This window comes from Vulpes vulpes, chromosome 1 (assembly GCF_048418805.1).
Source record: "Vulpes vulpes isolate BD-2025 chromosome 1, VulVul3, whole genome shotgun sequence".
Taxonomy (NCBI): Eukaryota; Metazoa; Chordata; class Mammalia; order Carnivora; family Canidae; genus Vulpes; species Vulpes vulpes.
The window spans coordinates 98,164,342-98,180,751 of NC_132780.1; the positions used below are offsets into that span (position 1 = coordinate 98,164,342).

A 16,410-nucleotide genomic window follows, 5' to 3' on the forward strand; every position below is an offset into this window, starting at 1 on the left:
CTATCTGTACCAGCCCAGATCTTATCTAATCCTCACAGTGTCCCTATCACGGAGGCTCTGTTATTAGAATTTTACTAAGAGTAAAACAGCAAGGGCAGCCACCTAGGTTACTGTGACTCAGGAGCCCCATTCACTCTTATCTCCACACGATATTAGCCATCCTCTTGCAAAGGGAACCTAATGCGTGGTTTTGCTTCCATTTTACTCACCCCACGTAAATATGTCAAAATTATCTTTTAATTTTTATTTTATTTTTCTTAAAATATTTATGTATTTATTTTAGAGAGAGGGAGACAGAGAGAGAACATAGGGAGGAGAAGGAGAAGCAGGCTCCCCGCTGAGCAGGGCGCCGGCCTGGGCCTCGATCCCAGGACCCCAGGATCATGACCTGAGCCGAAGGCAGATGCTTAACCAATGGGGCCCCCCAGGCGCCCCACATAGGCACTCTACGTTAAGCACTTCAGACACATCAGCAGGATGGGGTCCATATACCACAGGCAGAGACGCTCTGCTCTATGCTGTCAGTGAAATTTCCTCCTAAAACCTGGACAGGATTGAGTTATTACCTGTTGAAATGCTTCTGGTGTCTCTGCTTTGTCTGGAATATATTGTCCGATCAGGGGCATGTGGCACAGAAGTTTCTGCAGTTTCCAACCTGCCGGTGGAAGAGCATCCTACCCTCGGGCCCACCTCAGCCCCTTGCGTCCTGGCCTCGGCGCAGCGGCGTCCCCTGCTCGTGTCAGCCGCTCAGTCTCGCCCTCAGGCGGATTAGTGGGCCCGCCCGCGCCTTCCGCCAGGCAGCGCCTCCTCCTCAGCCCGCTGTCACCCAAGCCTGACTCTCTTCACGGGGGCTTCCTTGAAACAGCTGTTCTCACCTGTGTCCTTTACTCTTCCTGCGGCGGCCACGCGGGCCCCGAGCCCCGCCACTGGGGTTTAGCTCGCCAAACTCTGCTTACTGTGGGACGCCTCCTACCTAGAGTCCGCCGCTGAGGGATCTCCGAGGTTCCCATTCTCTCCCCAGGCCAAGGATCGCCTTCTCCCGCCTCCACACTATCGTAGCTTCCTCCCAACATGGATCTTTCCCCAGTGACAGTGGTTAGCTGTGAAGACAGGAGGAGCGTGAGGGGAGGCCGCGCCTGTAGGCATCAGCACATTGGCATATTCTCAGGAAATGTTCGTAAATTGTCATTCCAAATACGACTTTGTTTTCTTTTGAGTTCCAGAAAAATGTTATCTAACCCTGGAACAATGGAAGTGTGCCTTGTGGAAAAGCTAAAGTTGTGTTGCAACTTAAGAAAAAAAATGCCAGAGTCACCGTTATCCGAGTCCCGTGTTCCGTATCCGTCATTATATTCAACTCTGGCGGACTTGGGACTCCAAGAGGGTCCTGCAGCCTCCGGTGACGTCATGTGGGAAGGAGTCTGGGACGCGGAGGAGGGCCCGGAGGGCGCGGGCCTCCTCCTCTGGCCTCTGCCCACCTCCCACCCGAATCGAGCTGCTCCCGGAACCCCTAACTTCAATTCCTGTGAAAGTCCCGTTCCCTCATTGAGAGCGTCGTGTTCGTGACATGCATATGCCATTACGAGGCCTTTGCAAACCCTTACTCAGGTTCCACCATTCAGGGCCTTAAAACTGATCGCTGATCTTAAAAGACGTCGTCCACCCTCCTTCCCTCGCCGTGCCAGGAAGGCAAGCCTGTGTTTTCCGTGGAGAATAGGGAGGGCCGGAGGCAGGCCGGGCGCGCGGGGGGGGGGGGGGGGGGGGTACCTGAGTGAGCATTTTCCGGCCTCTGTGTGTGTGTGTGTGTGTGTGCGCGCGCGCTAAGGTAACTGAAGACAGTTCTCAAAATATAAATCACAAAATCACGCAGCTGAACCCGATTGCGACTGTGCTGTCCCCCAAGGGAACCGGAACTAAGGGAACTCCCCTCCAGCCGTGGGGTCGTGAGGGCGCGGGCGCGGCTTAGCCCTCGGACCCGGGTGTCAGGGACGGCGCGATCCGAGTCCCACCCCCGTCAGACTGGTCCCAGCAGGGGCTGGGAGCGCACGCGGCTGCGGCTGCGGCGGCGGCGGCGGCCCCCGGGCCCTGCGTCCTGGAACCCGGCCGCTCACTTGGGGGTGGGGGGGCGACGCCTGGGCGTGTGAACCTCCGCTGGACTCCTTACCCGCCCCTGTACCCGGGGCACTCCCGGGCTGGGGGCTCGCCCCGCTCCCGGCGGGGACCCACCGTGCAGCCCTGCCCCGTGCCCGAATCCCCGGGCCACCTGTGCTCCGAGGCCCGGAGAGCACCTGGCGGGGGCCGGGCCGGGAGGGAGCCGCGCGCCCCGGGCCTCACCAGGGCGCCTGAGCGTCCGGCGGGACGCGGCGCGGGACTGGCGCCCGGGGTCGGTCCCGCCGCGCGAGCGGCTCCGAGTCCGTCTGAACGAGGGGCCCCGGCTCCGCACGGCGTCCCGGGCTCTCGCGGCCGCGCCCCCGGGGCTGCTGGTTCCTGCGGGCGGCGGGCACCGCCGAGCTGCTCCCCGGGGCTCGCGCGCGCTCCCGTCCTCCCGCGCCGCCCGGCGCCGCCGCCACTTGTGGATCCCCCGCCCCCCGCCCCCGGCCCCCTCTCCCCCCGCCCCGCCCCCCGCCCCCGGCGGCGCTAGGACCCGGCAGCCCGGCCGCGCGGGGACCGCCGCCAGGCTCCTCCCGCCTCCGAGGGGGACCCGCCGGCGGCCGCGAGCTGAGCATGGTAGCTCGGGCGGCGGTCGGAGCGCCCCCCTCGCAGCCGCGCTCCGCGCAGATATGCGCCTCTCGCTGCCCGGTGCGCCGGCAACATGGGCTGTCACCCCTGCGTCCTCCTCCTACTCGGCTGCGCCGTCCTCGGCTGCCGCGCCGCGCTGACCCTGCCGCCCCCCAACGAAGGTAAGCAGGTGCGCCGCTGCACCTTCCCGGGCGGGGTGGTCCGCACCTTCCCGGGCCGGGTCGTCCGCACCTTCCCGGGCCGCGCCCGCCGCACCTTCCCGGGCCGGGTCCTCCGCACCTTCCCGGGCCGGGTCGTCCGCACCTTCCCGGGCCGCGCCCGCCGCACCTTCCCGGGCTGCGCCCGCCGCACCTTCCCGGGCCGGGTCCTCCGCACCTTCCCGGACAGGTCCTCCGCGGGGGGACCGGGAACGTGCTCTTGGGGTCGCCGCCTCCCGAGCTTTGACAGCGGATTTTGGATGGCCCGAACCGAAAATGTGGTTTTAATCTGATACCAATTCAAGCAATTACCTTGTTTGCCAATTTTAAGCCGAAAGAAAGGAAAATCCTCCAGCTTTACAACCCAAGATGTGAATGTGCCAAACAGCCGTGGCAGTATTTTATTCCTCCTCATGACCACGTAGTACTCTCTGAGAAGTTCAAGGGAGAATTGGACCCTCCTCGCCAGATCCTTGGGTACAGATGATGACAGGTTGTTCCTCCTTGGGACCGGGCGTTGAGCAAGGGACGAAGGGGACCTCCGAGTTTGTGGACGCGGGGGTGTGGGTTTATGTGGCATCTGCAGCACTAAGTGCTGTGTATCCCGCCAGGCGATGGCTTGCCCTGTGGTACAGGTTCTAATGAGCAGCATATGCCACATTAACATAAGTAATATTTGCGGGAATTGCAATAAGCTTAGGTTGGATTCTCTTTGTTTAAGGGCATACATACGAATAAGGGACCGTATATGATGAAAAGTGACAAGCTCCTGGGTAGGTACGGTAAATAACTGAATAGCAAATTAAGAAAGAATGTCCAAATGGAACAAATGGCATTTCCTGATGTTGGGTTATTAATTTTCCTCCTGATGGGCATTCATCCCTTTTCAATGGATTAAAGTGCAAATGTGATCTTGACGACACCAATGTTTCTTATAAGATTGTGTATTTGATGGATACATTGCCTTTTTCATATATACCTTTTGTCACCTATTCCTAATGATTTGTGAATACAATGACTGACTCTTAAGACAAAGTTCCCTAAATAATTGATTGCTTTAAAGCAACACAGCTTTGATTTCTTCTTAATCATTTTGGACTGGTAACAATGACATTGAACAATTTATTTTGCGATTTAGCAATACTGAACAACGATGTCAAAATGTGTCACCATATATTTTGTCACTAAAAGTACATTGGCAAGCCAATGTATATGATATGGATTATTTTAAAGACACGTAAATACTCAAAATATTTAGAAACTTCTTAATTAGATCTAAAAACTGCCTCTCATATTTGGTGACCTACTTTCATTGCTAATAGACTAGTTTAATTTTGTTCTTTCCTTAGTGACTGCCTTTATCAGTTTGGCAGATTTCATTAAATTTTTCTGTTTCTCTTTTTTTCAACTGGGAAAGTGAAAAATTCTAAAATATAAGGATCAAGAAAATCATCTAATCACCTCTAAGTGACTTTTTTTTTTTTTTTACAAATCAAAATAACATCTTTATTTGAAAGTAATGGCCAATCATTTTTCATTGAATGAGAGGCAAGAGTAATCATTTGTATAATGAATAACATATCAGTAAGCTGAAATTATTATTTATTTAATCTTATTTTTTAAAGGTATTTAAGAATTGACGATAACTAGAAGTAAAGTAATATTATTCCTGTATCGCCATGATAAATTGTATTTCTCCAGATGGAATATTTATAAACGATTTGGATAATGGGTTTTACTGAATTAATAATGCACAGGGATAGAGCTGAGAGTCAATATTTTTGTGGAAAACATAACCTTTCAGTATACTGCAAGAGAAAGAGAAGACCCTTTAAACTTATTTATGCTCACATAAAATTACTGAATATTAATTTAATGAAACAGGAGTAATCAAATGTAAATTGCTTTTAAGCCAGACTGTATGTTTCAGTATATAATGTATATATTATTATGTGGGCAGGGTTGTATATAGAAAGGGAAATATTTGCAGAAAACTGGCAAAATTACATTTAATTTGTTTGGATAAACGTTTATCCATTGTTCATGGGATTATTCTTTCCAGATCATGTCCTATGGGTAGTGTCTCCTTTCCCTCCTGAGGTAATGAAAGGAAGTTTTAAAACAAAATTTAAAATGAATGATTTAACTTGAGTAATATTTGAGTGAAATTTTAAATATTAATGCAATAGCTTAAATCTTAGTAGTTGAATTGAACAACATGAAAAGTGAAAAATCCAGGAATTGTGCCAAGTTTTTCATGCAATTCTAACAACGTCACTTGAATAGAAAGTAAAATGCTTCTGAAAATTCATATATTGGGTGGAAGTAATATTGATAAAATGAATCTGGTTAATATAGCTTTCTGATATAGATTTTGAGAACTGAGATATAAAATACTAAGTTGCATTTAAAATACGAGGCTAAAATTTTGTTTCAACACTTTGGAAATTTAGTAAAAATTATTAGAACCTATTTCATAATCTGTTATGAAGTTAGGCATGATGGAATTAAAAGGGAACAAAATGAAGCCATTGAGTTGTTTTCCCTAGTGTGATTTTTTAAAATTTGAGATTTGATAACCAAAAATCAGTATTAAAATGCCCATGGGCCTATGATTGAAAAGTTAAAAACAAACTTAGAAAAAGTTCAATCTGAATTTTCCTCTTATTGACCCAGTTACAAATAACTTTTTATTATGCTTTCAAGAAAATGACTCCAGGTGACACTCATTCACTGGCCTCCTCAATGATAATAGATTATTCGTAGTTTCTGGGAGCACTTAAACTAACAATTGGCCTATATACTTAAACAGAAACTGTATTAAAGCTGCATAGAACTTTGTTAAAAATCTTATCAGTTCTCTGTTTACATGATATACCAATAAAAGACTTCTAGTGGGAAATGAACTACTCATGGCAAAGTAGGATCGCTACACTATGTGTTCCTTAAAAAGTTCATTTATTTGCTCCCTATTCCGATCCCAAATGGATGATAATAATGGTAAATGAAAAGAACTTTGAAAAGAGGTAGGAACTTGAGTAACATATCAATCTTTTTAGCAATGGATAAAGTACTCTCTTTAAATACTTTCCTACGTTTGAAAGAGTCTGAGGCAGAATGAACTGCTTATTCTCAGTACATAAACACTAAATCATTTTTCTATCCAAAAGCATTTGTAAATCAGATTAACAATTACCCATAGAGCTCTTTACATTGGAAATCAGAGTTTTCAAAATAAAAGTAAATAAATTATACTACTTATTTTGGGAGACTTTTATTGGAGTGGCTGGGACACTGCATGTATGAAGTATATTTTACTGAACATAAATCTCCTAAGTACTAAAGGCGACTATGTGATTGTTTGAACCTTAAAGGTAAAATTTGCAAATGAACACTGTATGCTTTCCTTTGACATTTAAGCCAATGTTGGAGACAAACATTTAAACAATGGATTATTCCTCTTTTTAAAAATTATTATAAATTGGCATCACTTTTCATATATAAACACTTATCCTCAACTAATAATACATTGTGATTGAAATATTTATAGAGACTAAGCTGTCATATCTTTATAGGTTTTTTTTTTTGAAGAGGGTTTACATTTGCTCTTAATAGCATTTCATCACGCTAGACTAAATAATTGAATGCATTATACATTTTTGTAATTTAATAGCTTCCCTAATAGCACCCCCACCCCCCAATAGTTATAACTATGCTATTTGCCTGAAGGTAGGAGAAACCTTAATTTCACTATTTTATAACCCACAACAGTTAACACTTGACCTAGGTCATTAACAGGATTATCAGCAAATTTGTTTAAGCTTTTACTGACAACCTGAATTGCTATGATAATATTTTGATTGTGCCGGAAAGAAACTTCTTGTAACCTCTCAAAATCTATCCTGAAATTAATTCATTTTGAATCTGTATCTTCCCAACAACAACTAATATTGATAATAATTCAATTGGGAAAAATATCCATTCTCCTCACTCTTATGTTTCATATATTACACCATTCTAGTCCTTGTCATAAGTGAGCAATTAAAAATTCTCTTAAATAATAAATATTCTGGCAATGGCAATAACAATAGATTTATAAAAACAAACCAGGTATCTAATTTTCAATTTTATACTTTTTTATTATTGGTACTCTAGTTGATACCACTTTTCTGCTTATTTTAAGATTTAAGGTCAATTGGATATATTTATAACTCAGAAACAACTGGAACTATAAAAGGGAAACCACATATAATAATACACCATTGCCACGTGTTACATCATGGTTGTTTTTACATAAAGTTGTCTTTTCCATGAAATGCTAGAAATTGGGAGCAAAAATGAAAGGCACTGAAAATTAATGTAAAAAATTTTAAACAAAATATTGTACACAATCAAAACCTGAAGGCATTTTTTTAACATTGTTAGGAAGTTTCATGTGAAGTTTTTAAATTGAATATAATTATAGTTTGCGCCTTGCTCATACAAACAATTTAGTAGTTTCACCTTCACTCTTAAGAAACTTAATATCTTTAAAGAAAAAATTTAGTAAAATTCTTTATTGCATTTTTATACTATCCACATGTCAATATTCAAATTTTGGTGTGTTTTCTTTAATACCCCACTTCTAATAGCTTCTCACAGTAACTTTCTTTATAAAGTACCCTAAATGTTAGAATTGTTTCTGAAGCTTTGGAATTTTCCTGAAATAAAATATATGCAATTTTTAAATATCAAATAATCAGTTACATCTGCAAAGGATTTTTAAAGGCAAAACATATTTCCACAGTATATTTGATTTACTAACTTCAACACAAATGGAAAGAACAAGAACTGTTCTTGAGAGTTACATTTTCCAAGTCATAAAATCTTCAAGAAAATATTAATAAAGCTTTCCACAAATCATCAAAACTCGATAAGTTTTTACAGACATTTACTTACTAAGAAATCTATGATGTAGGTTACCTTTGATTTTATTAGTCATTCCCCATGATTTTGTTTGGCATAAATACTAGATGTAAGGAAAATATGTATCACTTGGAAGAACACTAGATTTACAAATCATTTTCTGTCAAGATCCTCAACTTTATTCTCTAATATACACACTTTTTCTTTAAAACATTTAATAAACCTTGTTCTTTTAATTCCTGTTTGATAAAAGATGTAGAAAAACAGATGCAGGTGTCCCCCCGCCCCCCCCTTCTTGGGTTCTGTTTTCAGAGATCTGGATTTTATCAGCAGGGAGGGTCACTGCAGGGCTTTTACAAAGTGGACAAGTAGCTTTCCACAGATTGTTCAAATAAAGGGATGACTGGTGGTGTGAAACATTCATTATGTCATTCATCCAGGTATTCCAAAAAGTAGGACTTGAAATTTGCTTCTCGAAAATCGGAAACCTTAGACAATTCTTTCCTAATGACTTAAGAAATAAAAGCAACGTCGTAACTTTTATAAAATGCAAAGGGTTTTCAAGCCACAAATCAAGCTGGGAAGACACCCCCGGTGGGAATCGGGGCGTGGGAGCATAAGCCCCCCTTCATTTTGCCCTCTGGGTCTGTTACAAGCTGCCTGGTATCAGGTAGTTCTTGAAAACTGGCAGGAAGTTTTCTCCTGGAAAAGTAGGAAAGTCAGCAGATTTCAGTTTGCCTCCTATCAGCTTTCTTTGAAATAAAAAAGGGTGGTCGTTTACAAAGAAAAAAAAAGCCTTTGAAAGTGGAAAGAAAATAAAAAGTTCATTAGAAAGATGGAGGGAGATGTGCAAAGGTTCTAAAACCAATGTTGATACTAAATATTTTGCTTAAGGAGAAAATATTTATCACTTCAAACATCTGGCTAATCCATTTTTATTAAAACCCTAAAAACCTGCCCCTGAAGAAAAAGAGGGGGAGGCCTGCGTGGTCGCGCCCTCCCTAGGCGCGCACAACCCCGGTTCTTCGGCAGAAGAGACAGTTTCAGCCGGGACGGCGGGGAGTGCGGGCGCGGGGACCGCCCGCCCGCAGGCCCCTCCCCCCGGTCCCGGCCCCGCCCGTCGCCGCGCGAGATCCCACGCGGGCCGGGGCGGCGCGGCCCCTTCCCTCGCGACCCCGCCTGCCGCGCGGTCCCGGGGACGCCCGGACGTGCCCTCAGGACTCGGGGCGCCCCTGGCAGCGCCCCCGCACCTGCACCGCCCGCGGCCTCGCGGGCCGCACCGGCTCCCGCTCCGGCGGAAAGGCGGCGGGGAAAGGCTCCTCTCCGGTCTGCGCGCCCGGCCCCAGCCCTCCGGGACGCGGCCGCCGCTCCTGCCAGCGCCCCGGCGCCCCCGGCCTTCCGCAGCCGAGCCCCCACCGCCGCCGCCTCCCGCCGGGCGGGCCGGGCGCTGTCAGCCGCGGAGGGCGCCGCGAGCGGCGCGGGGCGGCTCCCAACCCGGCGCCGGCTGGACCCTGGGCGCGGGCAACGTGCGCCCTCTGCCTGCTGCCGCCGAGCCGCGGGCGCCGAGGGGCGGAGACCGCCTGCCCACCTGGCCCGCCTCCCCGCCTGGGCCCGCCTCCCCGCCCGGGCCCGCCTCCCCACCTGATCCTCCTGCTCACCTGGGCCCGCCTCCCCGCCTGGCCCCGCCTCCCCGCCTGATCCTCCTGCTCACCTGGGCCCGCCTCCCCGCCTGGCGCCGCCTCCCCACCTGATCCGCCTGCCCACCTGGCCAGCCCGCCGGCCCACCTGGCCCCGCCTCCACACCTGGTCCGCCTCCACACCTGGGTCCTCCGCACCGCGAGCTGGGTCCGGAGCTCTCGATCGGCCAGGTGGGCCCTGACTCCGGCAGGAGGCTGGGCCCGGGATGTTGGGGCGCCCGCACCCCCACCGCCCTCAGCCCGGCCTTGCGCGCGGCACCTCGGAGCCAGGCCCGGCAGGTGCCGCGGGCCCGTCCTGCCGCCTCCGGAGCCCCCGCGGTGTCGGGGGCCGGCGCCGCCAGCTGCTCTGCGGGGACCCCGCCAGGGGCGCCCGCCCGTCCGCCCTCTGCCGCCCCCGCGCCCCCGCGGCTGTTGGTGGCTCTTCCGGACCGCCTTTTCTTTGGTTCTTCAGTCGCTTAAAATAGAGAGGCGCCCCCACGCCCCGTTTTGTCTGAGGCCGCCCGGGAGCCCCCTCGGGAGCCACAGGCTCCTGCGCTTCGCCGCCGCCGCCCGGGGGGCCCGGAGGGTTCCGGGGCGCTGCCTTCCAGGTGGGGCGGCTGGGGCCGATGCCCACGCTTCCGTGCTTGTGCTGGACCTTGAGTACTTCTCGTGAAGGCGGATCCGGATTGCTGGATCCAGGGGGTGTGGAGGCTGAGGCGGCCTGGGCGCGGGGCCCGTGCTGCCTGCAGCCCACGGCGGGTACGACGGCCCCTCCGCGGACACGGGGGAGAAACCGAGGAAACCAATCACAGTAAAGCAGCAACCGAGCCGGGTCCTCTCCTCTTTGTCTGGATTCCAACCTCGTGTTTGCTCAGGATCACCGGTGCCCATGAGTGACGGAAAGCACTGGTTTTTGGACCTTGATCCTACTGACTGGCTAATTTGTCCTGTGACTTTACAAGAATAACCTAGAAATACCCAGAGTAATGGGAAGAAAAACCGAGCTTCCAAGTACTTAAAAAACTGCTTCAAAGAGTACTTAGAAACTGCGCAGGTTCATACACTCCTCTAAGGTTTGATGATTATCTGCATGGGTGGGGGACGCACCAAGAAAATAATTCAAAGAAAATTTGTTGTGGACAGAGGAATAGGAGAAAATGTCTGTGCGTCCTGTTCTTCACACAGTCTTACCTCTGTCTTTCCTCCCTGACACACAGTCCCTGCCTGGAGCTGGAAAGATTTTTTTTTTTTTGGTCAGGAATCCCATACACAGATTGTGATGCAATTGTCAGTATAATGCAAATAAAACTATTTGAAGTTTTATGTAAGAAAAACAGAGTGGGAATTAACTATTGGAATTGTTAAAGAAATCAGCACCGGGGAAAACAGAACGTGGCCTAAAAAGTCTACCTTTTATTCCCTGTGGAAACTTTTCCCTATTTGAAAGATAATTTATAAATTACTTAAGATGAGAAAATAAATTACAATGATTTATCTGCTCTTTCATAAAAACACTTGTACTCTATTTAAGTGGAGGCATTGAGAAAAGGTAGCTAAAACAGGGTTTTGAAAGGTAGCAAATTAAGTTGGGGGCAATTATATTTTTCATGTGGGTACTTCAGCGCATATGTTTTGCATTAATTGCTGCAATAAATTCTGTTAACCTGGCAAAGAGCAAAAACAGCATATTGATGACATTAGTCTTTCAAATCAGGAAGCTGCTTTTAGTATCTTGCTTTCTTCATTGTAATGTACCAAAAAAGAAAAAAAAAAAAACCCAAAACAAAAAAAAAAAACCAAACTAATGTGTGATCCCTTATGTTTCCAACAATGATTCAGCCACTCAATCTATTGGCACATTTTGCCAGAAGCAAAAGTAAGGGTTTAGGACAAATCTTTTTTTTCTTGCTTCCGGATAATGAGAGTCAACAACTATCTTTGCTATTTTTAATTTTTTTTTAATTTATCTTTGAGTTTGCGGAACTCTCTCATTCAGGAAAATGTAAACTTAACTTTAAAGTCTCCAAACTACTTGCCTCTTGTTTTAAAACAAAACTCTTGACTAATGGGGCACTTGGGGGGCTCAGGGGTTGGGCATCTGCCTTTGGCTCAGGTTATGACCCCGGGGTCCTGGGATGGAACCCCACATTGGGCTCCCCCACAGGGAGCTTGCTTCTCCCTCTGCCTGTGTCTCTCTGCCTCTGTCTCTCATGAATAAATAAATGAATCTTTTTTTAAAAAAAAAAAAAAACTTGACTAAGTACATTGAATAGTCTCAAAAGGTACAGGAGCAAAGAAGAGATAAGCGAGTTAATTTCATTGCTCATTAATCAATATCAATATTCAAATGGTTTCATCTTGAATTTCCTATATGTTCATTAAGGTGACGCTAGTTTATCTTCTTCCAAATAATAAAGATAGATGAACAGATTCTACAGGCCCGGTAAAGAGTAATACCTGCCCTATTCAAAATGCATGCATGTTATATCTAATATTCAGCAGACTTTTTAATAACTAGTGCAAAGTTCTGAGTAAAATCATTAAAGCTTTTGGGTAACAACACTCTCTTTAAATAACTAAAGCTTATTCCAGAGATTTTTGTAAAACAGGGTTTTGTTTTGGTTTCTCCTGAAATTGTTAGTTACACATAAGTAGACAATTTATGTGGTATTAAAAAATAGTCATGCTGGATACAGACAATATAAAGATGTCCTGACAGACACAAACAGAAATAATGGTTCGCTATGGAAGCGTATTTAAGAAGCCCTTTCATAGTGAAACCATATGTAAATTTGGAAATTTAATGATCTTTGAAGTTATTTTGATATCACGTTAGCATTAATATTTCTTGTTTGCCTTTTTACTATTTCTTCTTTAAGCTTATAATAATTTTGTCAAAAATTATTCTCAGTGTTTTGAATATTGATCTATCATTATAAACAAGCACAGTTAAGGAAGCCAGAGAAACTTTGGTTCCTTAACTTTCCCCAGGATTGCTTTCCCTTCACCATTTCCTCCTTTACTCTCATGCTCCTATCATGATAATAAAGAGTCCTGTGTTTTGAACATGATGATATTGTTGCATTAACAACAGACAATGTTAACTTGACAGAGGCAAATAGAAATGATTTATTTCTCTTAACTGCATTTGTGTATTTGTGTTTTTTTTTTTTTAGTCAATCTACTGGATTCAAAAACAATTCAAGGGGAGCTGGGCTGGATCTCTTACCCGTCACACGGGGTGAGTTTGGTAAACTATTGAAGGGAAATGTGATTCTGTCCATTGTCTCATAGGGAACAGAAGGAATTACTGGTCTGTTCTCTAAAATGAACACTTATACTCTTGGTGATATGTTATGTTGATCAGTACATCCTGGACATGGATTAAGAGCCAGATATTTGTGTTCAATGGAACTATTGAAAATTTTAAAATTCTAATTTTTCTTTTGAATTTATCAGTTGCTTGATGGCACTAATTAAGCCTTTTAATTATTACTGGCATCATGTAGATGGTCATCTAACCTTTTTTTGTGATGTGATCAAAAGAGATGCATTGAAAAGACATTTCAAATTCAAGTAACATTGAAAGTGTGTATTTGGGGACCTGCAGGGTTGTGGTCTCAAAGGCAGCCTTGATGGTCATTCCAAGTAGGGTGTATTTGGCAACTGTATAAACTGTTGATTTGTCTTATTTCTTAATTTGTTCCCAATGCCTTAATTTCTTCACTTAAAATGTCTGCAGCATGGCTAGATCAGCTTAAGACTAGGGAATTTTATTTTTAAAAAAATTTGACTACCTTTAAATTTTAAAGTCTTTTTTTATCTTTCATACTTTACCAAGCCAGACACAGATTGTTAAAGTGTGCAGTATTTTTGTGACCCTAATGTTTCTGATAAGACTTTGCATGATAAAGTTTCTTTTCTTTCTTTTTTTTTTTCTGAAAAATTCTACTCATTTGGAAAAGTCTTGTTCTTACAAAACTGTGGAATAAGTGCCTAAATATCCCTTGTTTCCAAGTATAGCCCGTGGAAAATGCAAAATGCCACTTTGAAACACTTAGGATAGGAACAAATTTGTGTATTCTTTTTCTCATATTCTCATCCTCTTTTCAAAGAGGTTATAGTTATTTCCACTTCATTTTGGTATTCAGTCTTTAGATTTTTGTGCCTAAACATACTGATTTTTACGGTACTACCAGCTTCTTCTTCACCAGCGGATGTTTTACATCAGGGATACTTCATCTATCTGTCATCCTTAAATCTGTTTCTCTTCCTGGTACACCTTGACATTGACACAATGCCAAAACCTATCACATAATCAGGACTTGGTTAGTTGCTTTGGAGAGGAGAGTATGAAGTAAGCCAGGGTTTGGTTTTCCCATAGGTGTAAAAGGAATCAAGTGATTAGGATAAAAGCACATCCTGGGTAGTCATAAAGAGTGAATCAAAACTCCAGATTGAGCTGGAAAACTCATTTAAAACTAATCATCCTAAAGTCAAGACTAATTTTAATTCTGATTTTAGAAATTAGAGTTTTTCATTACGCCGTCAGATCATCTACTATAGAAACTGGCTGCCTCAGGATATATGAAAAGCAAAAACCACAGTGACATTTTACGAATAGATACTAGTAAATGCTTTGAAAAAAATCAACAAGAAATTAGCTTGTCTTTCAAAGCAGCAGTCTATTTCATGATTTCCTTTGAAGAAGGTGTAAAGAAAACATTTCTATATATTAAGGAATCTGGGGAGAATACTGCATAAATGAATTCATCTTACCATGTTAGTCTTGTAGATTTTGTGGTGGAACAAAGTTGATACTTCTGCATCCCGACACAAGTTGGGGATGAGGAGGAATGTTCCAGAATTCTACTACATGAGGTGCAGTACCTGTACCAACCTGCAATATTAGTCCCCCAGAGATCCTTGGATATGCAGACTCTCAGGACCTGCCCCCAGCCTTTCTGTATCAGAATCTGCATCTTACCATGGCCCCCAGGTGATTCCTGAGCACATTACATTTAAGAGACACCACTGAGGACAATCCACCTCCTGGCTTTTTCCATCTCTTGGCCAATTTCCTGCCTCATTTTGTCTACAAGTTCTTATGGTTTTACCAGCAAACAGTTTTCAGTTTCTCCTTTGGCTTTTTGTTGCCTCAGAGAGCCAGCCTCAGGAGCTTGGCTTCCACTTCTTTGCTATCCTGGTGCATCTCCTTGTAGTCCTGTCTCTCCTCTTTCTGAGGCATAAATAGCCTAACACAGCTGACCAAGTTTTCTGAGTTATCAGTAAAACTTGCAGGGAGAAAACAAAAATCTCCCCAGGAGGTCTTGATATTTATAATACCCCGAGATCTCAGAGCACAAAGAGAGAGAGAGAGAGAGACCAGGGTAGAGAGGCAAATTATTGTCCTGTGGCGCTATGTGGTGTGTTTTTGCTTTAAATTGTATCCCTATATTGTGTTAACCATAATGTCCGTGAGGAAATAAGAAGCACTAGTTTGGAAAATGTTAGATTAATATTCATTTCTTCCTCAGAAACTGATGAAAGTCTTGAGTAAAAGCACTGTGCAGTCAATTAAGGTTTGGGATTTAATATCCCTGCTTTTACGGTTGTTGATGCTTTTAGATTTAATTAATTATTTTTATTGCCTAACCGTTGCCATTTTCAGTATGACAAAAATGGATTAATTTTGTGATTGTTTTATTTTTAAGGAAATAGTTTCCCTTTTAAAGGAAACAGTTAAAAATATTGTGATATTCCATTAAAAAATGCCATGTAATAGCTGGAAATAATATTGAACTTGTTAGTGTTTTAATTGATTAATCATAATTAAAGAAGTGCATCTGTTTGTAAGTTAACTAAAATATAAATGTAAACTGTGGGGAAAAATTGTAGTAACAGTGTTATAACATATTGGATGACTGAGAATCCTGCTTTGTGTGTTTGTGAGAGAGAAGATATTTAAATTCTACTCTCTTAGGATATTTCCATTACCCAGTACTGTGTTATTAACTATATTCACCGGGTTTTACATTAGATCCCCAGAGCTTACTCATCTTATAGTGAAAGTTTATAGTCTTTTACCTACTTCTTCCTTTCTTCCTATTTCTCCTACCTTCCAGCCCCAGAAAATGCTGTTTCTGTGGGTTTGACTAGGTTTTTTTTTGTTTGTTTTTTTCCACAAAATAGTTATATCATACGATATTTATCTTTCTCTGGCTTATTTCATGTAGCATAATGCCATTAAGGTTGTTGGAAATAGCAGGGAAAATCCTACTCTTTTGATTTAGGGCAATGATTTTCAGTGTAATGGGGGTGGTGGGTTAGGTAAGAAGGCTATTTTGATTTTGCCTCATGGAAATATTTGAAAATGTCAGGCATATTGTTGGTTGTCATTACTGGTAAGGCATACAAGGTCAGGGTGCCGCTAAACATCTTGAATGAACAGGGCAGCCTCCCACAACGAAGAATTATCTGGTCCAAAATGACAGTGCCCAGGCTGTGAAACCTTTGCTTGGGGGATGAGTAATGGCACTCCCTCAGGAACTGTGGTCACTGGAAAGAGGCTGGAAGACTGTTGGCAACTTCTCTAAGCCTCAACCCTATTCCCATACAAATCCCAAATCTTTTACAATATGAATTCTTTTTTTAAAAAATGATTATATGCCAGAGCTATATAAAATTAATATATTTGGGGGGAAAGGTCCCAGAGTGACTCATTGCTTCATGTATGTTCTTTCCTATTTTTGTTCCCCCTTTCCACCAGAGATGTATTCATGCATAAAACCTATGTAATTTTCTTGGGAGGAGTATTTCTCTATTTTTAAATGGTGCTTCAAGTCTTAGAGGAAACCTGGTAGGAAAGTATGGTACTATACCATTAGGCCTGG

General features: G+C 44.2%; 1 protein-coding gene across 4 annotated transcripts in view; it reads left to right on the forward strand.

Annotated features, from left to right (window-relative positions):
- The first annotated feature begins 2,669 nt into the window (after positions 1 to 2,669).
- EPHA3 (EPH receptor A3) overlaps positions 2,670 to 16,410 on the forward strand; it is a 324,141-nt gene continuing 310,400 nt past the window's right edge. For 2 of the 4 annotated variants that reach the window (XM_072721042.1, XM_072721059.1), the window contains exons 1-2: positions 2,680 to 2,900; positions 12,694 to 12,758. In XM_072721042.1, coding sequence (XP_072577143.1) covers positions 2,813 to 2,900; positions 12,694 to 12,758 — 153 coding nt within the window. In that variant the 5' untranslated portion in view covers positions 2,680 to 2,812. Of the gene's footprint in view, positions 2,901 to 12,693; positions 12,759 to 16,410 lie in introns of all 4 variants that reach the window. The other 2 variants (XM_072721035.1, XM_072721049.1) reach the window with 2 other exon arrangements.